Source organism: Apis florea, unplaced genomic scaffold (assembly GCF_048593485.1).
Source record: "Apis florea isolate Af1SG1 unplaced genomic scaffold, ASM4859348v1 contig_3367_pilon, whole genome shotgun sequence".
NCBI lineage: Eukaryota > Metazoa > Arthropoda > Insecta > Hymenoptera > Apidae > Apis > Apis florea.
The window spans coordinates 5878479-5902636 of NW_028256746.1; the positions used below are offsets into that span (position 1 = coordinate 5878479).

The window sequence follows — 24158 nt, forward strand, 5'->3', positions numbered from 1 at the left end:
GTGTTATTAGCGCCATCTCTAGTGTGCGTAGATAAAACTCAAATGTAGATAAAGAGAACAAATAGTAAAAGAAGGATAGAAAAGGGTAAAAATTAGAGAATTAACGCCATCTTCAGAGTGCCGCAAATGAAACAATGAAAAGACAATGAGAGTAAATAATAAAAGAAAGATAGATATAAAAATAGAATAGATCATTAGTGCCATCTTTTGAGTGTTAAAAATATCTCTCATAAGGCAAAGTAAATATTAGTGCCATCTCTTGAGTATTTTTAGAAGATAATCTTCGGTACTCAAAAGATGGCACTAATAGTCAATATTTACGCTATTTCTTACAATATTTTTGATGTTCTATGTATATTTGATTTTAATCTGTACAATAATATAAATTAAATATTCTATCATTTTTCTTTTAAAACTATGGTGTGTCGTAATGTTTTTGTGTAAAAAATATAGATATTACATTCACGTAAGTACATAATAATATATCTTTATAAAAATGTAATTATCGTAAAATATAATGTACAATTAAAAATTAATTATTTTATTTCAAAATTTTAAAGTACTAAAAATATGTATAACATTATTTTGTAATTGAATTATCGAAAGATCGTTAATTTATTTTTTTAAATAATGCTAATTCTAAAATTTAAAAAATGAAATTATCAAGAAAATACTATTATTTATAGAGAAGTTTACAGAAATAATTGTTATTATTTTATTAGAAACAATAAATTTTAAATTAAAAATTACATTTAATGAATTTGATTAAAGTTGTAACTAATTTCCGAATGTCTAAATTAATTTGAATTAACAATTTCTGGTTAAAAATATTTTGAAATTTTTATAAATTCACTTTAGATAAGATAGCGAAGGATTTTCATGTAAAAAAAATATTGCGTTTATTTCATATAAAAAAGTATAAAATCAATATATACATAATAATACATTTAAAGTATCTACAAGGATATTTGTATTCTTATGTCCTTTACCTTTTATAAATTTGTTTCAATTTCGTTGTAATCTTAAATTATACGAGATGACAAAAGTTTTTATTTTCGAACTTGGCACGATAAACTTTCTTTCTTTTCTTATTTATTAAGTAGATCTGATCTGTCATGTTATTCATTCACGCAGCACTTAATATGTCGAAAAAGTTGAATCGGTGAGAGAATCGGTATTGTCTGAATTACTTTCGGCAGCATCTACAAACGCTGTAGACAGATCTCCAGCAAGTTTGCTCACAGTTTGCGAGACAACATCATACATGAAGATCTCTTTCTCACCTTGTTCCGCGTCTTTTGGACTGCAACATAATTAAACATTATTTGAAAATTGAAAGAAAGCGAAGCTCGGTGATTTCGATAGCTATTACCTGGGAAACGTTCACGGAAGTGGATCGAAAGGAACATTTACGAGAGGTGGAAGAAAATATGGCTCGTTACAGAATAATTGCACGCGCCATTTGAAACGATTGAAAGAGTTAATGAAGGTGAACGGAGTAAGTAAGCGTGATTAGTTATGGTATCGAGTTTATCACTTACGTGGTTACCAATAGTACCACTGATTGTTTTTGCGGCTCCGTACGGCTTTCCTGTTCCAACCACTTCTTGTAATTCTCCGCAGTTGGTTTTTTCACCAGCTGCTTCAGAGTGTCGCCAGCGAGAAACTTGACTGCTTGGACATCGCTGACCCTCCTACCTTGTCTCGACTCGATCTCCTTATCTTCTTGAAAGTTATAGTCAACAGGTGCCAATACAACCACACTAGAGATCTTGCGACCATTAAGTTGCGGCACGTCTGGGATAGGGAAGGATGCACCACTCACTTTGAGCGGTAAATAACGATTATATTGGGACTCGTCTCTCGCTCCCACGGTTACGGGATTCAATCTGGTAGCATCGTCGCGTATGTGCTGATCTGCCAGAGCCTGGCCTTGCTCCGTATTCGGATCGAAGCGTACTACTTTCATCTCCACTCCACCTGGCCGCAAGGTGGCCTGCTCGAACTTAGTCGAGCTGCCAGCAGCCGACTTGTTCGCCAAAACTGTTGAGGAAGTGGAAGTGGAAGAGGAAGACGCGCTTTCTGCCGTTTTGGGTTTCTTGAGGATCGACGGGACCGGTTCGCTGGCAGCTACCGCGGAACCGCCTCCGGCGCCGTAGAAATTCGCCAGGGCCTCGGGCGGTAGTTTCTCTATCGGTATGTCGCCGACCTTGTCGTAATCAAGTATTTGTATGTCGGCGTTACCCAAAATACCGGAACTGAGCAGCTGCTCTCTGATATCATCCGGCACCTCATCTGGTAAATTGGCAATATTTTCTTTAATTTTTGCCTCCTTCTTTGGAGACAGAGTTGTAGTTGTGGTTGGAGCCTCGGTGGTGGTCGTCGTTGTTGTCGTGGTAGTAGTTGTCGTGCTCGAAATGTAAGATCTGATCGTCGAAATCGAGTTGAAATCCTCCAAGGGACTGACTGGGGTCGCGTAAATTTTTTGAGAAGAACTCGCGCTATTTCCGGAGAACGATGGACGACTCCAGATCGAAGATCGTTGAGGAGACGCGGAGAACCGTTGTTGTTGTGGCTGTTGTTGTTGTTGAAGACTTTGCGAGAAAAATCCTTGTTGCTGATTTTGAATGATTTGTTGTTTCGTATTCAAGTGTTGCTGTTGATCGGTTATAAACTCATTCGGTGGATTTCTTAAAATATCCGACGAACTCGATGGTTGAGCGGAAACGTATTGATTTTGTGAAGTTTCCGAGAATCCGGTTGGCTGTATTACAGGATTAGGTGGGAAAGGGCCGGGATGAATTGGATTTTCTCGAATTGCATAGTGTTGCTCGAGTTTCGGGACAGCTTTGAAAATTTCTCCTCCAGGCTTTTGAATTTGAGGCGAAATTGGTATTTGCGGTATACTCGGCGGTTGTGCTTGATTATATTTTAATTGTGCACGATATTGTTGTTCCTGCAATAATTTCTGCTCCTGTTCTTGTTTCCTTCTGCGTTGTTCGTGCAATCTTTGCTGTTCCTGTAATCTCTGTTGCTCCTGTATCCTTTGTTGTTCATGGATCCTCTGTTGTTCTTGTATTCTCTGTTGCTCTTGTATTCTCTGCTGTTCCTGCAATCTCTGATGATCTTGCTGTCGCTGTTGCTCCTGTTGTCTTTGCTGATCCAAAAGCCTTTGCTGCTCTAAAAATCGTTGATGCTCCTGGAGTCTTTGTTGCTCGTGTTGCCTTTGATGCTCACGTTGCTTTAGCAATTCCTGTTGACGGCGCTGCTCGTGATACCTTTGTTTCTCCAATTCCTGTTGTTTGTACGGTGACAAAGGTACCTGTTGTTGAGGTTGTTGCTCTACGTTGAACGAACTGCCTTGACTCGGTGGCAAAGGTTGATTCTGTAACTGTACGTTTTGATGAGAAACCGATAGCGTGGGCGGGAATCCTGGTTGTTGCGGATGATTAATGTTGACACGATGGGGTGTACCGAAATTATTGAACGGAGCTCGTTGCTGCACTTCCGGCAAACCTTGAATCGTTATAGGTAAACGCTGAGGCCTTTGCAACGGACTTCTCGCTTGCGGAGGAGAAAACGATGGCTGCTGCTGTTGTTGCAAAAAATTTAGAGGCGGCGGGTGTGGAAGAGGTTGATGGAGCGCCTGTTGCTGCGGAAAAGAATTCGCGATCCTCTGTTGCGGGAATGCTGGCGGCACTCGTTGATGGATCGGTTGAATCGGTTGATATGGGCCGTGCTGTCTTTTAGGCGATCCTGGAGGGGTAGAAGTTGGCTTGGCCTGTTGTTGGGTAGGCGGAGCGTCCAAATCGCTACGCTTATTGTGATTATTCGGAGGCACTTGTTCCGTGCCAAAGGTGACACGAATACCGCTAGAACCAGAGTGGTATACTTCACTGTCGGGTCGAATGATAGCTCGTAGAGTGGTAGAAGGTTCTGGTGGTGCCGGTGTCACTGTGTGAACAGGTTCTTCCGGATAAGGCGCTGGGTTATCTGGTTTGATCTCTTCGTGATCCTCGACAGGTGTCAGGGCGGGTACAGGTGGATCGTAGACGACACGAGATTTATCCCCATAGCCCTTCTTCTTCTCGTATTTCACATAGAACACTTGTATAGGCTCTTTCGTGGGTCTTGGCGAGGACGGTGGAGGTGGAGGTACCGGTGTCGGCAGGGATTCGTTGGATTCCTTGATGATAATTTCGATGATTGGCTCCGGCTCGGTGGGGTAATAATTGAGTGGGCCCTTTTCGTAAAAATCGTCGCTCTTGGAGCTCGCCAAAGGATTATAGAGCGGATCTCTCTGAGAATATTGGACGATTGGTTCCATTTGGACCGCATAAGGTGGCGGTCTGGCTCCCCTCCTTGGATAAAATGCAACCTGTTGTCTCTTACCGCGGTTTTTCGAGGACTCATCTTTGGCAAGGGTGCTAGCGACCAGGATCGCTACTGCTATAACAATCTGAAAGGATGAATCTCTATTGGAACATGGAGATAAAACAAAATCAATGGTAAAGTATACTCTGTGCACAAAGGAGAAACGGATTTGTGGAAACATTGGTCGCGCGTGGGTAACCGAGTGACCTGATTAATAAACGAGAAGAAACATCCTGCAAGACCTTAAGAGGCCAATCGATTGGTATTCTAGCGTCGCCGAATGGACAGTTACTGCTACCCTGATAAGCGATTCCCAGCCGCGGTCGTGTTCCCGATATGGCGAGGCCAAGTTACAGCACGTATCGGATATAGGATGTTTCTCGAGTTTAAATTGTGCGAATAGAACAGAAATTCTTGTCGCTTGCTTCACATGGCTATGGAGAGAAAGAAGGAGAGAAAATTTAGGTTTTAGATTCACGACGTGCGCGTTTCACCTCGAGAATTCGATTCTCCTAAAGCGGGGAACTTCTTAATATTCCTCGAACAAAAAGAAAACTCGTCTCTTGTATACGTGGTCAAAATGAAATTCATTTACCTGGTTTTTCGTGTTAAACGTGAAAAAAAAAAAAAATCGAACGATCCAATTGATCCTATTATTATTAGAAAAACTCGTTACACTTTTCGAATAATTTGAAATTCATAGATCGGTAGAAAAAAAATATGAAAAATAAAAGAAAAGAATCGAGATACGTTACGAACTATTAACTAAACATACATAAACGTATTGCTAATCCAATGTAAGTACTTTCCCTTGCTATGTAGCCAAAGGCGATACGCTGACTGATTACAAATGATAGAACCGCGTCGAACGTATCCCGTAACTACGAAACGAGACATAGTTATTACGATGAAAGTACAAGCGGGCGCATTCCGTTAAATGCGCTATCTATCCTATTAACGCGACACTCTCGGACGTGAGTTTCACCGATTCCCGGGAATATTCTCGAAGCGAGAACATGATCTTTTATACAATTACCAGTTTAAAAACATGCATGATGCGTTGTTCGAATCGATTATTCGTCCAACTCTTTTCTATGTGGTCGATCGAGTCACACTTCACCGGATTCACGTGTTAACTTCGATCAAGTGCGGTTAACTCGCGATAGACAACATGTTACCCGTAGGATCGGGCATGTACTGAACGATATTGAATGAAGCTTCGTACGAGAACTGAGGACAGATTGGACCCAGAGGTCCGTTTCTCCCTACCTGATGCCACCACCACTGGACAGTTCAAGAAGCTCCTCTCTAATATCGAATACGGTGGGGCACCTTTCTCTGGCTCCGCTGGCTACATACACTCTGTGCGACTAGTGTGGTAAGACAGCCGTTTCAACCGTTTGCGTGCAGGACATACAGACGTGATTCAAGACGAGAGGAAAAAAAAAAAAAAAAAAGGAAAAAAAAAAAAAGGTTTGAACACGCAGAGACGCCAGGGAAAGGGAAGCGGGCGAAGTGGTCTCCAACTTTCTTTAAATCCGTCTACCTATCGAAAGGAAAGGAAGATGATTATATTAAACGAGCGTCACTTTTCCGTCGACCTCCAAGGCCTATCGAAACCGAAACCTACCTTTCCTCTAGGAGAAGGCCGTGTCCGCGGCTGGCATGGTATTCACCGAATTATTTGGTGAAAGACTACTGCCTTGATACGTGTACACGCGCACACGTACACGTTTATATACTCTTATTATTACTTTCGCTAAAAGTTTAAAGAAATTCCGAGCGATTTCTTACGGACAGATCATTTCCTGCGTCTTCTTGTGTAACGACCTTTCTTTCACGAGTTCGATAAGCAAGTTCCACATCGCTTTTATCGTATATTAACGATTCTCTGATTTGTAGATTAGAATTAATTTTATTCTCTCATCTCCTACACACGTAATAATGATATTTTATTATTATTATTATTTATATTCTATTTAATTTTTCAATATTTTAACTTCAATATCAAAATGAAAAATCCATCCGATTGCTATATATTTTTTTAATTTCTATATATCTTGTTTTAGATTAGCCACGATTACGTGTTTCTTCTTTTCTTAATAGAGACTTTTCTTAATAAATTTCTTAATCAGAAATTTTCCAACAACTTTATACCATGTGAAAACATCGCGTGCACTCTTTTCCATAAATCGTGTTCAGTTGCTGTGAAAGGTAGAAATCTAGAATACTAGTTAAATAAGGATGACCTGGTAAAACCCTTAGTTGCAAAAGCTCTGATGATGTAAAGTTCTCATACTTGCGTAACGTGAATTCCAGATAGATCTATCATACGATTTGTAAGATGGATTTGTTCGAAACAATTCCTCGTAGTTTTTTTTATCCTTCTCGATATTCACTTTTGAACTTTAATATTTAACAACCGTTCGATAGTTTGTCCAATGAATTTTGAAATTAGACAAGAAGGTGCTGTCAAGAGTACATTGACATTTAACGATTTCGATGGACCAGGTAACCATCGGGATAAGCATTTAGCGAATATCCACGCACCAACGGGATTCGACGTTTCGCTCGTCCTACTTGAAAACTTTCACTTATGTTGGCGTAAGAGGTCCAAACAACGGCCAAGAGAATCGAATAAGATGAGCAAAGAATTGAATGGTCAGTGATTTCCAATTGTGTAAAGATATTTCTTTTGTTGATGTTATTCACCTGGAAAAAAAAAAATTGTATTTCTGAATTTTTATCGAGAATGAAGTAAAATGCCTTTTTTTTTTTTTTTTTTAAAATTTATAAATTAGACGAGATCTTTCAAAGTTAATTATTTTGCTTAAAATGATCAAAAATGCATAAATAATGTAAATGTAAAAAAAAACAGCTTTATTAGAGCATTTAGTAATAATTGCAACAGCAGCTTGTGAAACAACATTTAAGAAACGATTGCAGGAATCTTAGTTGCTCAGTTTCTCATGAAAGTCCAGGGATATAGAATGGCAGATGATACAGTTCTCCTTCTACGATCGTATATATATAATAGTGTGAGTATATAGCTCTTGGAGAGCAGTGTGCTCATGAGCAATAACGTAACTGTTGAAGAGTGAAAGTGCCGTAAAGTGGGACATGGCAAGAAGAGCATCCGATCTTTTAATTAATAAATAAAGCAAACAAACAATTCTCATTTCCTTTGTCTTTTGTATTGAAGCGGCGGAAGATGCTCGCTGTTTCATAAGATTTTGCGGATGACATATTAAAATTTTATATGACTTTGTGAGAAAATTGCTTTCGATTTGATCGTTTTTCCTGAGCTCGTTTGTTCGATATATATCTTGGCTAGAAATAAAAAATTAAATAAATTATCTTAGTCTTTTTACATCTGGCAAAGTTTTTTTTCTTATCGTTAACTTTCTTTTGAACAAAGTTTGTTATATCGGCCATATCATTGGCACCTATGCATATCCTCATAACTACGTTATATAATTAGACAGCATATGCGGGATTAAATAAAAAGAAATAGTCAGTGTTATATTCACTGGACTTTCTATTTTCTTTGAAGAGTTAGTTTAAAAATTTACATATATACATATAATTAACATATAATTCAATAATTTATAATTAATAAATATTATTATGTTGATTATATAAAATTATATATATAATTATATATATGTATATACAATAACTATGATAATGATAATAAAATGTTAATCGAAAATCAATCAATTATAGATAAACTTTAATATTGATAAATAAATGATAATAAATGATTGATTTAGAAATGATATTTTTACAAGAGAATTAGAACCACGTGGAACGATCAGTTAAATTTACGCGGTTATTTCACTGCAATAATGGCTGCACCTACAGACATTCGGTGCACATGTAAAGTTTGTACCAGAATTCGTGTCACGATTGACCAAATATTTTGTGTTCTAGACTTATATGGTTGGTTATTAAATTCTTATATTGTGGTATGTAAATAATATTAAAAATAAATCTCATACCAGGATGTCGTATTCGAATACCATGTTGTATTTTTTCTGTTGTATAGTAATTCGATGTAGATGTGTATTGTCCATTATAAAGCATATTGTTAAGTGGTAATTTTACTAAATTGTATAGACTGTCTTTTTTAAATACAGGATTTTTTTCAAGATAAATTATGGGACAAATTACCAGAAAGTTGGAGATTTGCATTACAAGATACGCCTCCGCAAGAATTTGGAAAATGGTTATCGGGAGACATCTCGTGGTGAATATTGACACTATGTTGTTCGAACTTAATATGTATTCCATATAGCATTATATATATGTATAGTTTTTAAATTGTGTTACAGCACACGTGTATGGCCCTTAACATTGCTTGCACTTCGACAAGTAGCAAATATTTTACAAGTAAATAGAGATAATAAAGATCCAAAAAGTATTATGGCTTGTGAATCTAATAAAACGAAGACCAATAATAATTATAATGATACTTTTACAATGAATAAAAATGATAATTTTGAGAAGCTATATTCTCAAAATCACAAATTTAATAATTTATTTTCAAAACATATTAAAAAAAAAAAAAGATATGAGATACATGAGATAGCTCAAGTATGCGCAGAATGTGCCTATGAAGCTACTTGTAAATGTATTGTTGACATTGGATCTGGGATGGGTCATTTAGCTCGTATTTTAGCTTTTCAATATGGATTATATGTTACTTGTATTGAACAAGATTGTATATTGTTGCAACAAGCAAGGTATATAAATGATAATGATACAGTAATACATATAATTGATGATAATGATGATTTTGTTTCAGAAAATGGGATCAAGAATTGTTGATGTCTATAAGAAAGCATATACCTAATTTCTATCAAAAATGTCCTCAACACTTTACAGCTAAACTAGAACCCTCAAATTTAGTCGAATCAGAATTAGCTAGACAATTAAAAGAATTATTTAAGAATGAGTTTGATCTAAGTGAAGCAGAAACTGAATTTGGACTTATAGGACTCCATCCTTGTGGGGATTTAGCTCCTATATTATTAAAACTTTACTCATCTAGAAATGAAGCCAAATTTATTTGTATTGTAGGATGTTGTTATATGAAACTAACAATACAGTTCGTATATATTATATTTATATCAGAATAATTTTTATTAAAAATTATTATATTATATAACACATATAGTTAATTTTTAGATCAGAAATAAGCGGATTAAAAGGTTATCCACTTAGCAAGTATCTGTTGTGTAAAAATCATTCACTAACTTATACATCATTAGAAGTAGCTTGCCATGCTATCGAGAAATATTGTGACAAATTAAAGAATGGAAATTACGAAGATTTAATAGTTGAGTGAATTAGTAAAAATACATATATTTGAATAAATATTATTAATTTGTTTGTTTCTTTTAGGTACATACTTATAGAGCAGCTTTAGAAACTATTTTAGTAAAAAAAAATGAAAAATTACGTCATAGTCAATTCAGAAATGTTAAAGTATCAAAAGGAATGTCATTTGAACAGTTAAGTGATTAATAAATTTGATAAATAAACGTCAAACGTTAAATAGTACGAAACGAAAAAATATATAAAAATATCTTATATTCTTTTAGGTATTGCAATGCAGCTACTGCAAATTTTGATAGTTATTTGCGGCCACAAGATTCTGATATTAATGATTCAGAAATTATTGGTTTCTTAAAACGATGGCAACAAGTTATAGTGTTTGGATCACTTCGAATGATGTTGGCGCCATTAGTGGAAACCATTGTGCTTTATGACAGATTTTTATTTCTGTCGGAAAAAAATTTGACACCAACACTAAAACCAGTATTCGATAGTAGACTGTCACCACGAAATTTAGTGTTAATGTCTAGGAAAAATAACTAATTAGTTTACAGTTTTTAATTATTTACCGATAAATCCTGCCCACCTCTTCCATCTTTAATCAATGTAAAGATTCTTACAATTGCACTTCCCGCGTCCATGAATCAAAGTCGTTCCAGATCACGATGTGCCTTTGATTGGACATATCATTTAATTGTTGTTGCCAATGAATAATATATTTTAACTTTCTATTCTTCGATCTACAGTCATAACGATTTTTAAAAACTGTATTAGAAAACACTATAATGTTTTATAATCGTTCTTTTGACTCGTTATTTAATGATAATTTTACCGTTCGAACGCATGACGCGATCAACGATAGGCGGACCAATCCGGAAGTGGGGCAAACGATAGGAGAACCGCATGCGCGCGGTTCCGCCTTAAAGATTCGTCAGTATTCGAATCGCGGCGTCGGTAGATAGCGCTGCGGTGGCCGGCTACTTCGTTAGAGGCAGAGACGTTCCTCTCCAGCAACATCGAGATCCAGTTTCCCTTAAGCCGCTCTCGCGCGTTTGTCTGTTCTCGTCGCGTTCGCGTCGTGTCCTACCGATTATTTTCTCCTTCCTCCCCCCTCCCCGCCCGCGCACGAGATCGTCGACACGGTAGAGAGCCGCGCGGTATACACACGGACGTGTCGTCGTAGCACCGAGTGTCCCGCTTTTAAAAGTAATTGCCCGGTGCCGAGCCCCAGGATGGCGTTCAACGGAGACGGACCACACTCCAAGAGGCAGCGACTCGAAGAATCTGGTCACAGGGTGAGTAGTTTATATATTAGATTTGGTTGAGATATTTTTTCAATGAAACGTCGTTCAATTCTTGTCAGACAATATTTCCGTTATTTAAACGTTCGTATACTCGTACGGTGAACGCGTGCGTTTCGGCGTGTCGCGTGAGATTTACAACCCGTGAGGCGGTCGCGAGCGGAGGGGGGAAAGTCGCCATTTATCCGGTCGCTTTTACCCATATCACCGCCACCGCGTCGAAACAATGGGCGATGCGCGCGCTCTCGAAGAAGATTGTCTCGTGTCGTGATCGTGTCGTGTATAATACGAAACGCACGTTAGCCTGATACGTGGCTCGTGTTTCGGCAGCAACCTGTTATCTCGTACGTGTGCTCTTTATTCCGTTTTATACGATTCGGAATCATTGACGACGCCGTCGCCACCGTCGTGGAAAGGCTTGCCTGTTCTATCGTCGTTATTGGCGACGGCTGTGCGCGAGGATGCACGTTCAAAACAAACCCCCGTCGGTGAACCGGGGTCGATAATTTCCATCGCGTTATCAGCGCGAGACGAGGCGTTGTCGCGATGCTCTCTGTCTACTATTATCTTGAAGGGCAGTTTCATCTTTATATGGTGACCTATGAGATATTGAGAGAAACAAACCAGATAATAGCAACACTGTGCTCGGACGCGTTGTGGACTTAGAAGTCTTTGGCCGACGGCTCCTATGCGTTTACAAAACATTTGTTTGGAGCGACGTTTTCGTCCCTGAAATCGATCCCTAGACATTTCGTTAACCGAATATATTAACCGAATGTATCCGGCGAGAGTTTCGAAGGTACGAGAAAATACATTGATACTTGTGTATCGGTGATTATTAGAAGATATTCTTTTTTTTATTACAAAACATAATTAATTGTGTTTTTGTTTTTTAAAACATATAAAAGCATCTGAAAATATTTCTCTATATTCTATTCAAAATATACACGTGCTTTTGTTAAATAATCCAAAAAATTTTAAGTGCTTTTTTATTTCTGTAAAAATAATTTTACCTCTTTTTATTGAGAAATGTTTTCAGAGTGGTTATTTTATTTAGTTGTAAGATATATACATGCTATATATATTCTAGTTTTATATATATATATATATATGGAGAGCAACACGAAATGCTCAAGCAATAAATCACTATCGTACAAACTATATTTACGGATTTAAATGATGAATTGAAATATAGTCGTTAAATTGTTATTCTACAATATTGGTAACGAAGCACAGACATGAATAAAAATATTATAGCACATATAATAGTTATATATGTGCAATTAGCATATTTTTTTAATCAAATTATTTAACGATATAACAATTTAACAAATATTATACAAATATTATTTATTTTCAATTCTTTCTCTTTTTTCAATCATTTATTTTTATCGCTTACTTATTATATTTATTGATTATTTTTTATACTACTAATTATTAATGTTACGTGTAATTATTTGAGAGAAAAATGCTAAATGATTAAATTTGACAAATAGGATAGGTCATTGTCACGTGAACTACTTCGTGACCTTCGTTTCACGGTTGCTAGCACTGCATGCTGCTGAGAACACATGCCACAGATGATGTAACGGTAGACATAATGTGTTACATATGCATGTATGCCAATCATATCTTCACACGATATGCGTCGGCGCATCGTGATCAAGATATTGAACTTACGCGCTATCATTTTCCATAAACAATTTCCTTATCTTGTTCATTATTTTGTCTGATCAATCGATGCTATGGTACAAGTGTTGAAATATTCAAAATAATTCCAATTTTCCTGTTTTTTTATGCAATATGTTATTTTTTATTTTTTCCTTTTATTTTAAGATAAATTTACCTTAAAAATAAATTTTATATTCAATTTAATCTTGTAATTCAAGCTGTAATACTTCATATTAGTTTCATCGTGAATTAATATTATTTTATTCGTTATTATTCATTCTTCATTCACATATCATCTAATTCCTCCTAAAAATCTTTATTTCCAACTCCAAAATCTCACTCTGAATATAAATCTGACAAAGTAATATAAATATAAATCAGGAGTAATAAGATTGTACGATTTGAATTATATTGAATTTGTTCTTCTTCGAATATAATCCTGAGACGGTATCATTAAAAGAAAAGGAGAGACGATTGTCTCTAGGAAGAATTCTGTTCCATTTGTCAAGAAATCGATTTGGGAAAGGTCAACGGTACGTAGTATTTCCACGATACAGTAGCAATCCTTGCGGTTAGCCCTATAGGTCAGTATTAAAATATGTATCGACACATTTCCATTCCGTGCCGTATTTTCGTAGTCGATAGTGGTTGATACAAGCAAGACACATAGAAATTTCTCGGATAGGAAACATTAACGAGGGAACATTTTCACAGCCAATGGTTTTTCGTTTGATCAAATTCGTGTTTTAATTTTCCTTATTTCCGTTGATCCTTTTCTTTACGGAAGATTGACGAAAAAAAAAAAAAAAAGAAAAGCAATCAGTCTTTCTCATTGTTAATGTTGATTAAGTTACACCCCGAGCAGAAATAAATTCACGTAGTTAGAATATTAATGTGACCATTTTGTGCTCCGGTATCTTTTGCATCGTACTCCATAATGCATACTATTCGATTTCTCGGTTCTCCAATTCTATGTACTCGCTTGTTCAATTTGTCGTATTTTTTTCGAGACAAATATATATATATATATTTATCACTGTCTTTACTGCCATGCTTCATGATCAAGAACATTCGAGATCGTTTTCTTTTTGTTTCCCTTCCATGAAATATTCAACGAGGGAACGAAAGAGAAAAAGAGTGCATGCATGTACGTCGCGTTCGCATACGATTTAATCCTATTGTTCTTTGTCACCTGGGTTTCACAAATCTATCTTGTCTCTAATATTGAGAGCATCCATAAAGAGCACAGGTGATCGAGAGGATGGAATCTCGACGAGGAGAGCGGTTCGAAAAACCGTTATCTTGATCCATAGCCGGAATCTATGTAGTATCACCAATCTCATTTGTTCCTCTCGGAATAGAATAGAAATCGTCATTAATCTCATCGCCGGCTTGGTAATCTCGTAAAATTCATTCAATCGTCCTTTCCTCAACGATAATGGTCACCACTAGCTAAAAACGGAAGTTATATCGAATCGATAACGTCAATGCTAACCCGCGAAGAGTTATTTTCTATCGAACAGCTCGAAGAGTTCCGATCAATGCACTGTATATTTCCAACGAAACTAATACGCGTTTAATTCTAAATCAGCTAAATCAATGTCAAATGTAAATCAAATAATTTAAAAAAAGCTTTATCGACATTGAATTGAGTTGTATTCCATCAATTCCATTATAATTTCTAGAACAAGATATTATTAGATTCTGTATTTTTTTCATCTTATATTAAAGACACTATCGTTGGTCTTATGTGCGTTTTTTTTTTTCCGTCCAAAAACGGGACGAAACTCATCCGTTCGTTTGAACTTTGCCAAGGCAAAGTCAAGCCGTCTCTCAAACTTAGCGACACCGTTCGTCCGGATTTCGATGTGTCATACCGACCGAAATATCTTTAACTCTCTGGTATATCCTTACTCAATAACGCACACATTCTTTTTTTGTAACTGGAATGTCTCACCGAGTATGTAATTCCGTCACTTCGAGTATAAGGTGTCCCTGATAGAAAAGGGAAAAAAGGAGATCGATATCGTTACCTGTCGATTCCGTGTAGATACTTCAAAATTGTATCGTGAATTAAATTCATGAATGTCGTTCGAGAGACACTTTATGGTCAGCAACTGGCTGCAATGGACCGACATCCTATGAAAATTTAACACCTGCACGGTCCCTTCCTTTTGATATTTTCGCAACTGTCTCAAAGATCTCGATACATCTCGTCCGATCATCTTTTCATATTTCATCGATTTTTATGGTAATTATAATATCGTATAAATGAAAGAATTTTTGAAAATTTAAAAAAAAAAATTCTATCATTTATTCAATTCTTATAATATTTTAATTTCGCAATATACGGTAATAGATCAATTCTTCCTTAGATAGAGCACATGCCTCGAAACTGCATATAATGTGGAGTGTGTGCTTGAAAAATTCCTGGAGCAAACAATATTGTGATACAGCTCGTGACATATTCTTCCATAACCACAATATAGCATTGTGCCATGATATTCGATTAAATTACTCATTACGAATAGTATTATGTAGGTTATTCTGGAATTGTGGAATCCGACATCTTCGTGTATCGACGCAAATTGATATTATATAATAGAATAATACTTGACTTCGACTTCGATAAGAATACCGAATGCATAAATTGTCATCGATCATAATATCATTGTTTCATCAATCATGATTATCGCATGCTACACGAAAATAAACCGTCACCCGATACGTCGTAATAATGCTGAAAAGGCCATTGTTCAGACGCGTTGCAATTTTCGTCATGGCATTATTTTCGCTCGTGCGATGATTACTACTCCTACCGTAAATGAAATTTAATTTCTGCGTCCCTCATTCGAAGATTAAAATCCTGTTCGTAAAATTGCGATATTTTAATTTAATTGGAGTGGCTTTTTGCGGAACAATCGGACACGAGTCGTTCCACCACGAGTCGAATGGAATGTCAATGTTTTTGAAAGCAGCTTGTTTTGCAAATTGTCTTTCTCGAGTCACGAATTTATAAATTCCTTCTCGGTCGACGAATCGAACGAATTTCTGTTCTCTTATATTCCAAGATTATTCCCTTGGTAACCGATATTCATCTTATCGAGATGACCAACTTGATTTCCAGAAAGAACAGATGCACGTACACATACTTTTTCTCCTATTCCCCGTTTACTCGCCACTGTATCCGTGTCTCGAAATAACCGTGTACCGAAATAAAGGCTGATTCTCGTTAGCGTGAAATTTCTTTGTGGAGCAGAGCTGTCAAAAGACGTTATTGCGCAATCACGCGATACAATAGTTCTGATACTGGCTCGAAAGGGAGGATTTTCGATGATGAGTCAATCGTTTGCGCGGATAAACGTATATCCTTCGATCCTTCTTCATTTATATCAAAAAAAAAAATCTCCTTACATTAATATGTCGTGCGATGCATCTCCTCTTTGATCTTCTATTATTCCGATATGAATACGCTTTACGTCACGTTCGATATATTTCCACGTGCGTCGTCCGCAATACAAAGATGCATTGTGTCCCCTTGGAATATTTCGTGAACGCATCGAGAAAATCGTAGATTATGAATGCGGATAACGTCGCGAGACGAACGGCGCAGCGAGACACATCATTCATTCATTCACGATTTCCGACAGCGAATACGTTGAGTAGGATGTCGAGTTAAAGTAGTCGTAGCCGGGGAAATTTATTGGACCATCCACGATCCTAGGACGCGTGATTATTTGCCCGAGGCGGCAAATTTGTCGGTCTCTTCGTGACATAGAGGGAGGATACCAATCGCCCCGAGGAATTCACGGCTTCTTCGTGAAAACTTACTCTTCCGCCTCCGTTGTACTTATCAGCGTCTGCGAGATAATTGTCGGAGAATTATCTCGCAGACGCCCCTTCTCCTCCACGATATTTCGAGAGTTGGATAACTCTTCGCCAATTGTCGAAGATTATTGCGATTAATCAAATTGAAGGAGTTCTTCATTCGAGAATAATTAGAACGGCGACTGGTCCAATCTTCCGACGACTAACTGACATCGATTGCGAGAGGCTATCGATTCGATATAATTAATAGACAATTGCCAAGTGCCGTGCGGCATAGAGAATACTAATTACGGAGCGGAGGAACGTGGTATTGCGTTGCAATTAGCATTGGATGTGGTTCCGTCTGTAAAGCAGCTTTGTCTTCATCTTGGGCCATGATCCGAATTAATCGGTATCCCATTGTAATACGCGAGAGCAGGTTTTTCGAAAGATTGTAATCGCGCAGAAAGCACGTATGTTTCCCGAATTATTTTGCCTGGATAACCGATGCACGAAACCACGACAAAAATGATCACGCTACATTTTACGAATATGTATCCGGTATTTTTTTGTTTTCCTTTTTGCTCGGGAACCGATGTCGATTTTCAATATATTTTTTTTTTCCACATTTTGGCCCTGGTCCCATTCCCTTGTATTTTTTTAATTATCGAACTTTCCTATGAAAGCTTTAATCTATATAACAATTAGAAAACATATCGCACGCTTTTTTTCCTTTTTTTTTTTTAAGAATCCTTATTGAAGCTTCATCGTTTACCGATAAAAGTTCCCTTAGTATTGTGGCAAAAAGTTCGAATCCACGTTCAAACAAAATTGGATTACCCGTGATATTAGATTCTTATATATATATATATACCACGTTTTTTCCCCTTCTATTGTATAAATATAATTACATCAGGATTTTTATCAATATTCATTCGAACACTTATAAAAATTCTTCGGAAAAAAGAAAAAAAAAAATAGATAAAATTCCTTAGAGTCTTTCGACGTACTAAGATTCACTTAGATGTGCACAAGCAACCTTACACAGCCACCTTGTTAGACTTCACACCAAGAAATTAACCCGCTCTTCGTTACTTTCTATTTAATGCAGAAGCTTTATCGAGGCGAATCTTGAACTCAATACGACCGTACTACCTCGTTATCGCTTGTTTACACCGGCTCTGACGAATATTCGCGAAAGCGCGCGTGCACGCCGAGGAAACTCGCGTGAAATTTCACAGCGGCAAGATTAAGGTCGTAGAGGAGTTAGTAAGGTGAACAGAATGAAATTGGAACGCGAGAGAGAGAGGAGGGGGGGAGAGAGGGGAGGATTCGTCGATAAAGGTACGAGGTTGATGATGGGTCCCGCCACGTTTCCAGTTTCCCTTCTTATTTCCCATTTTCAGCAGTTTTACGTGTCTGTAATGAGACGCGTTGTCAGAATTATAGGATTCTTCTTCCTCGCTGAGAATGATCCACTCGCAGTTGGAAACGGAAATAATGAAGAGAGACCATTATTTCCCGCATAATGGAGTATCGCTGATTTCCAACCCTCAGCCCTCCCTTCTCCCTTCGTTTATGCAAATAACGAAACGTATAAACGCGACAGTCAATTATTGATCGTGTCCGACCTGCGCGCCCGACCGAAGATTTTTAGAGACGGACGTACATCGGATTGATATGGAAATGATATAATGCCCCACGCGGCCTCTGTTTGAAAATGTAGATTCGATTGTAGCGGGAATTCCTTTTTATATTTTATTATACATCGTCGATACTTTAGATCGTGCAAATATTTAGATGGATACAATGGTGGAGATTTTACCGTCGACTGTATTTTATGAAATTCACAAATATATTGTTTGACTTGTACTATGCTAACATCGTACGATTGTTGACTCTTGAAACCGAAATTTATTCTTAAACTGTTCACGTTTATTATTTTTCTTTATGGAAACAGGCAAACTGGTTTCGTAATGGAATATAAATTTCGATTCAGAAATTTAAGCGTAAGTTAAAATATTTTGTTTCATTGGTAATTCATTGGCAATATCTTTTTCTTCACATCCGTGTGTTTCGAAAGCATTTCGCAATTGTGTGAAATAGTTGTTTCCATGTTGGTCACGGCGGTCCATGTGCTCGATACATCGGTGCTTCTCTCTTGATTAATGATCGTACGTCTGTCCTCGCCCCTTCGTGGTATAAATCTGGTCTTAGGCTCGGGTTTGAGGCCAACGTTGTCCAACGGCTGATGCCTCGAATTCCACCAAAACAGAAACGGTAATCCACGCGTCACGAATCAAGCGAAATGAGAAATTGAAACGCGATTTTCCGACTTGAAAATCTGGTAGAAATTTTCTTAATTATTGGCCGAAAGAATTCTTGCTTGATTGAGATCTTAATAGAGATCAATTATCCGATTAGCGAACCAACTTTACGATTAAGTGTAAAATATGATGAGACGAAAGTGCGATGTTAGATTAGATTTACGATTTCTTCAGCAATCGTTTCGAACATTACTTCCAATGAAATGTACCGTTTGTTAAAGTATCGTAAAACTCGCGAAAACTTAATAAAAAATAATTATATGTTTATCAATCACACAATTTTATTTTTACACCGTTTAAAACACCGTTTCGTTTTAAAACTTGGAAGAAAAAGTTTGCACGTTGACAAATATACGATTCGAAATATCGTTACGAAATTTCTCCGCGAAGGGGTATTTTTATGCAATTTCGATTTTTCTTCTCTTATTACGAAAGGGTGGTGTGTGCATAGCTGAAAAATCGTAGTCGATCAGCGCGAAAAAATTTACTTCCGTGTCGCATTCCTCGCATACAAATCGAGAGTTCAACCGAGAAATGTTGTTCACCGAATAATACTTCCTCTTAATATCGAACCTCTCGTTGTTTTGCATTCGTTGAAAACGCAGGAACGAAGCTGACCGCGCAGCGTGTTGGCGGCGCGCATTGTTCTGCTCTAATAATTACGTTCACGTTCAATTGGTTGGAACGAAAAGGTTCTGCCACGCCGACAATGATTTAGGATCTTGGTACATTGACTAACCACGAGTAATAGACTATGTGGATTAATACTATCCCTAATAGTTCGGTTTATGGTTATTATTGATAACTAATATTTTATTGTCCAAAACTTTGACCGTTATCGAACCATTCATTGGAGAGTTTCCCGTTCCCCTCCAACTCGTCGAACGGCCGATTTTCTTCACCGATTTTGGTCACGTGTTACCACTCTCTTTCGAAGCTGTCGTCCAGTTTTGCCTCGAAAGGAGGTCGTCGAAAAAGTTCTGCCAATCATCTACCTTCGTTCCTGCAGTCTAATCGCTCGAAGATATTAGAAAGTATCGAACGAGGCACCGAATTTCTTCCCTCGAACGATCGGCTATTAATACTCGGGCACGTGCAGCGAATAATTTCTCGAGATTCCCTGGTATCTCGACGAGCAGCACCGTGTCGCGACCGATATTATAATTTCTTCCATACAAAAAATTCTGTCCCCTCCTTCTTCATCCCCTCCCCACCCCGAGCACTTTAATATCCATTCATAGCCCCGATGCCGGTTGCAGTGGAACGCATATTCCACTCCACTCCCCATCCCCTCCTCCTCTTTTTATTCATCGCGAGGTATTCGATATATTCGATACAACTCGGATCGAGACGATCCGGCAAATTTTATTAACCGCGGAGACACGTATGCTTTGTATCGGTGCAACTACGACTACACGACTAATCCAAAGCGACGAGATTAGCCTCCGCTCTATCGGCGTCTTTTGGAATCCGACCCACGTGTCTGAACACGCGCGTCGTACACACACGACTGTAGGGAGACTGTAACGCAATTAAATGGATCGCGCAAACTGGATTTAACCCTAGGTGCATGCGATTCCTTGGAAAATTCATAGGCAAAGGACATTAAATGTTAAAGCGATCCTCGGAGCTAGTTTCGTGGTCCCCGCATCCATGCGCATCCATGCATACGCACGTGTACATCTACCATCCCTATGTAGAGGAATCTATGCGGTGGCCCAATTATCTTGTTCGCGATGAATTAACACGGTAACTTGTGCGCGCACAGCCATTCTTGGCGGGGGCTGTTTAAGGCGAAACTTTAGCAGGCGCATCCTCTTAATTTCCTCGATCGTATCATCGTTGGAGGAAAAAGGAAATGGCGGGACGCGAAATTCGCTTTACCGTTTAAGAGAAGAATGTTGTTCAACGGAAGGAATTTCTGTAGCTGTGTTGAAGAGCGGATAAAGAAAACGCCGTGTTTTTGCACGGCATCTAAAAATGGGGGTAATACGTTCTCTGAAAGTGGAAGGTGGGGGGGGGGGGAGGAGGAATTACGGTGGAAATTAATGGTTCGTAAGAACATAACCTTGGCGTGGCCGGGAGTAACGAACGATAAGAAAGTCGAGGCGGGGCTTGGAAATAAGGCGCTTGTTGTTTCGTCGATGTACTTTCGGGGAAGGGGAAAATAGATCTCGAGAAAGTTGGTCCCATGTAGAAACTAAGTCATTACGGAACATAAGCATTGTTCTTGCGGTTAATCTCTTTATCAGCACGTGGCTGGCAGCCGGCCAATCGACTTTCCCTTGACTCCAACACGATCCACGACACCACCCTCACCTTGTTTTCATTTTACTCTTTTTCTAACGATTCTCACTTATCTAAAACGAATCGAGCTTATTTACGTCTCTTATTAATCAATCTTGGACGTTGGAAATTATCGAATTTCTGTACTGGATCGGTATATTTTTTTTCGTTTGATCGATTTTTCTTTTTTGAACAGCAACAATACGAATAATCTTCTAGATAAGCAAAAAGAATTACCATATTGAATTACCAATTTGAATATATATATTTATACTTCATAATACTGCATTATTCGTTAATTCCGGAATCATCGAGGCTACGCGAGATCCCGCTCATTGTATCGCGATACGCGAAAATTTATCAGGAACGAGGGGCGTTGACGGTGATATTTTTTTCGGGCGGTCAGCGTGATCCATTGAGCGTGAAACCACGTGGTTGGCGTACAGCCAACGTTGAGTTATGTTTATAACAACGTATTAGAGATTCTACGTGGGATTCACCGTGCCTCGTAACGGCGATACTATGCAGCCTATACGACAGTGTATGCGACATGCCGTCAGAAAATCTTGGACCGCGGATCCCTCCTGTTAGCTTCCTCCTTTTCCCCTTCTTTTTTTCCTCTCTCTCAACGAGATTTTACTTGGACATCTGCCCGCTCCACTCTTTCTACATCTTGCTCTCCTTGTTTTTCAAGAATATTTGGAAACGAATCAGCTCGATCCACTCGCTCGAACCTCTGTTCTCGACGTACAAAGTGCTCTCTCGACGAGGGTCGCGATTAAATAACGTTATCGCAACGTTGGATCGATAGTTTGTTTCATAGCAAATAGAGATCGGATCGATTCGCATGATATTTTCACGGTGTAACGTATTTCGATTCGTCGACTCTAAATTGTATCCTATCTCTCGAATAATCCTTGAAAATGCGCTTTTGCATGGGCGAATCGAAGTGTTAATCCTATTATAGAGAAAGAGAGAGAGAGAGAGAGAGAGAGATTATTCTCTTAATGTTTCACTTTTCGAATACTTTGGCACGGACTGCGCCAAACTTCTCTCCACGCATCGAATTAACCTGGGAAATTATCGAAACTCTTCTTCTCGGTGTTTCGGTAGAAATTCGAATCGATCATCTCGTCGCTCGTAATCGGTTTTTCGAAGAAAAGAAGAAAAATTTTGGCCCAGGAGTCGCTGTGAAATTCAAATCGACATGGCTCTATTCGCGACTACTTTTAAATATAGACCGGGGAAACAACGATTCGCCGAGAAACTCGAATTGAAATTTAAATGACCTTTATAGAGGCCGGCTTTCGGTATAAAAGAACGGTTAATTGGTACCGTTCTGGCGACGAATAACGAATGTTAATTTCTAACAGAGACTTGTTATTCGATTACATCCGCTCATCCCACCTCTTCGTGCCTCTTCTCGATTCTCGTTTCCACGTGGAATTTTTTTTTCCGCCTCGATATCTTTCAATTATTTCCGGTTAAAACGCGCTTACGTAAGCGCGTTTGTAGAATTTTGTCCCGTTATGATTAAACGGTGTTTCCATCTTCAGCGCACGCCGTTACAATCGTGGCTCGTATAAATTACTTTCGTATCTTCTCTGTTATCGGACAAACATTGACGATATCGTTCCTCGTATCGGAAAATTTTCGTCCATTATGAAATATATACTTCTGTTCATTATCACCCATCATCGTCCATCATTACACGAAAATTCTGTTGTCTATTTTCATTCATCGATTGCACGGTCAAATTTTTTTTTTTTTTTATTAAAGCAAATTGAAATCGTGAAATCTAAAGTTAGAACGCTTTCAGAACGCGGAACCACGTGGCCCATTCATTGGAAAATTGAGTCATCCCACATCTCTCCAATCCATATATATGTATATATATGTCTCATATTATTCGCAAGTTCGAGATTCCATTGTACGATAAATTTCACGCTTATATGCTATTTTAGCTATTTAAAATACACGAAATATATCTATCTATCGTTATATATCTCAACGAACGTTTCGTTTAAATTATGCTTCAAATCTAAGCTAAGCGTTAGGCCTGTTATTTCCCGATAATCGATTGAAACGATATTCCGCTTTAAGGGTTTACCTACGATATCCAACGTCCAACCGCCCCTAAAGTATCTCGCTGCACTATTTCCGTCGCTTTGGGTGCTGTCGTAAAAAGACGCGTGAACGTGTGTATTAATAGATTGCCCGAGCACGCATCCCCGCTGACATCGCCATCGAAATTCAGCCAAAATCGCAACGTGAATTTCTCTTATGCAATCGATTCGACCGTGCACAGAGCGTGTAGAGAATGATGGCGCGAGAATCGAAAGCTCGTAGAGCGATGGTCGCTAGTTTTTGAATCGTAGATGTCGTAGGAATTTTGTTGTTTCTCTGCAAAGCTTCCCGAGTTTTCCTTTCTTTCTTCTCTCCCTTTTACGTTCGTATATTGTATTTGTGTTGCTAGCGTTTGAGATTGTTCGCGCGAGGTGTCTGAATAGGAGTAAGGAACTCAAAGAGGGAAAAATTCTCGTTTTAAATTGTCGTGAACTGTTTTTTTAAATTTTATTTTATTACTGGAAACAGAGAATTCAGAATAAACATGGTTTTGCGAGAAACACTTTTACACGTTTCCATCGTGAACGTATTCCAACATATTCCTTCCAAATCTCGTTTTATATTAAGTACAAAATCGAAAAAAAGAAACTTCTCGAGGAAAAAGTAGAATGAAATTTCCGAATTCATTTTTTATTTCTCTTTCGAGCCTTATTTTTAGTAAATATTAAATATAAATTATTTTATTAAATATATCGATTCGTTGTCGCGAAACAATTTGGTAAAAAAAGAAAATTTGTTTACTATATCTTTATTATTAATACGTTTTGTTAATACGCGTGCTCATGCTTGTTTCAGAATCACGAGTATGGCGGGTACGGAGACGAGCCGCGACGTAAAAGGTATGTATACAAAAGAAATATTAATTATCCTCGGAACGTTTAGTAGCTTTTTACTTAGTCAAAATTACTCATAAAACAATACATGT

At 38.0% G+C, this 24158-nt stretch overlaps 3 protein-coding genes and 1 long non-coding RNA gene across 15 annotated transcripts in view; 2 read left to right on the top strand and 2 right to left on the bottom strand.

The window, feature by feature from the left end:
• Positions 1 to 874: 874 nt before the first annotated feature.
• On the bottom strand, positions 875 to 5920 carry LOC100863674 (uncharacterized). 2 transcript variants are annotated; one of them, XM_086912130.1, is made up of 3 exons: positions 5644 to 5920; positions 1542 to 4459; positions 875 to 1303 (listed from the first exon to the last, which is right to left on the bottom strand). In XM_086912130.1, the coding sequence occupies exons 2-3, from the start codon at positions 4325 to 4327 to the stop codon at positions 1138 to 1140; spliced, it is 2952 nt and encodes a 983-aa protein (XP_086768256.1). In that variant the 5' UTR covers positions 4328 to 4459; positions 5644 to 5920; the 3' UTR covers positions 875 to 1137. The 2 variants fall into 2 exon arrangements, with proteins under 2 accessions (XP_086768256.1, XP_003689788.3); XM_003689740.4 differs by having other exon boundaries at positions 5411 to 5661.
• Positions 5921 to 6169: 249 nt separating this feature from the next.
• Positions 6170 to 10474, bottom strand: LOC147657030 (uncharacterized). 5 transcript variants are annotated; one of them, XR_015293338.1, is made up of 4 exons: positions 10284 to 10474; positions 6925 to 7086; positions 6674 to 6843; positions 6170 to 6579 (listed from the first exon to the last, which is right to left on the bottom strand). It is a non-coding gene; the product is annotated as an uncharacterized LOC147657030 (long non-coding RNA). The 5 variants fall into 5 exon arrangements; XR_015293337.1 differs by lacking the exon at positions 10284 to 10474 and adding an exon at positions 8376 to 8581; XR_015293335.1 differs by lacking the exon at positions 10284 to 10474 and adding an exon at positions 8376 to 8520 and having other exon boundaries at positions 6674 to 7086.
• Positions 8172 to 10270, top strand: LOC100863871 (methyltransferase-like protein 25B). Of its 3 annotated transcripts, none has more exons than XM_086912134.1 (7): positions 8172 to 8316; positions 8514 to 8623; positions 8709 to 9119; positions 9182 to 9484; positions 9565 to 9715; positions 9781 to 9890; positions 9981 to 10270. In XM_086912134.1, exons 1-7 carry the CDS (start codon positions 8314 to 8316, stop codon positions 10255 to 10257), a joined length of 1365 nt encoding a protein of 454 aa, XP_086768260.1. In that variant the 5' UTR covers positions 8172 to 8313; the 3' UTR covers positions 10258 to 10270. The 3 variants fall into 3 exon arrangements, with proteins under 3 accessions (XP_086768260.1, XP_003689789.3, XP_086768259.1); XM_003689741.4 differs by having other exon boundaries at positions 8209 to 8342; XM_086912133.1 differs by having other exon boundaries at positions 8209 to 8316; positions 8527 to 8623.
• Positions 10475 to 10639: 165 nt separating the features above from the next.
• sm (heterogeneous nuclear ribonucleoprotein L) overlaps positions 10640 to 24158 on the top strand; it is a 143929-nt gene continuing 130410 nt past the window's right edge. Inside the window, exons 1-2 of one of the 5 annotated variants that reach the window (XM_086912138.1) lie at positions 10640 to 11009; positions 24029 to 24072. Coding sequence is in view for 3 of the 5 variants with exons in the window: in XM_086912135.1 (XP_086768261.1) it covers positions 10947 to 11009; positions 24029 to 24072 (107 nt within the window). In the remaining 2 variants the exon portion in view is untranslated. Of the gene's footprint in view, positions 11010 to 11212; positions 11815 to 24028; positions 24073 to 24158 lie in introns of those variants that run through there. The other 4 variants (XM_086912135.1, XM_086912137.1, XM_086912136.1 and 1 more) reach the window with 4 other exon arrangements.

Excerpts from the sequence above, each read along its gene's own strand:
- LOC100863674 (XM_003689740.4), bottom strand. Across the intron at positions 1,304-1,541 it reads GTGGTACTATTGGTAACCAC|TCCAAAAGACGCGGAACAAG; the intron begins GTAAGTGATAAA and ends ATTATGTTGCAG.
- LOC100863871 (XM_003689741.4), top strand. The coding sequence starts at position 8,223 with ATGGCTGCACCTACAGACATTCGGTGCACATGTAAAGTTTGTACCAGA. Across the intron at positions 8,624-8,708 it reads TTATCGGGAGACATCTCGTG|CACACGTGTATGGCCCTTAA; the intron begins GTGAATATTGAC and ends ATTGTGTTACAG. Across the intron at positions 9,120-9,181 it reads ATATTGTTGCAACAAGCAAG|AAAATGGGATCAAGAATTGT; the intron begins GTATATAAATGA and ends ATTTTGTTTCAG.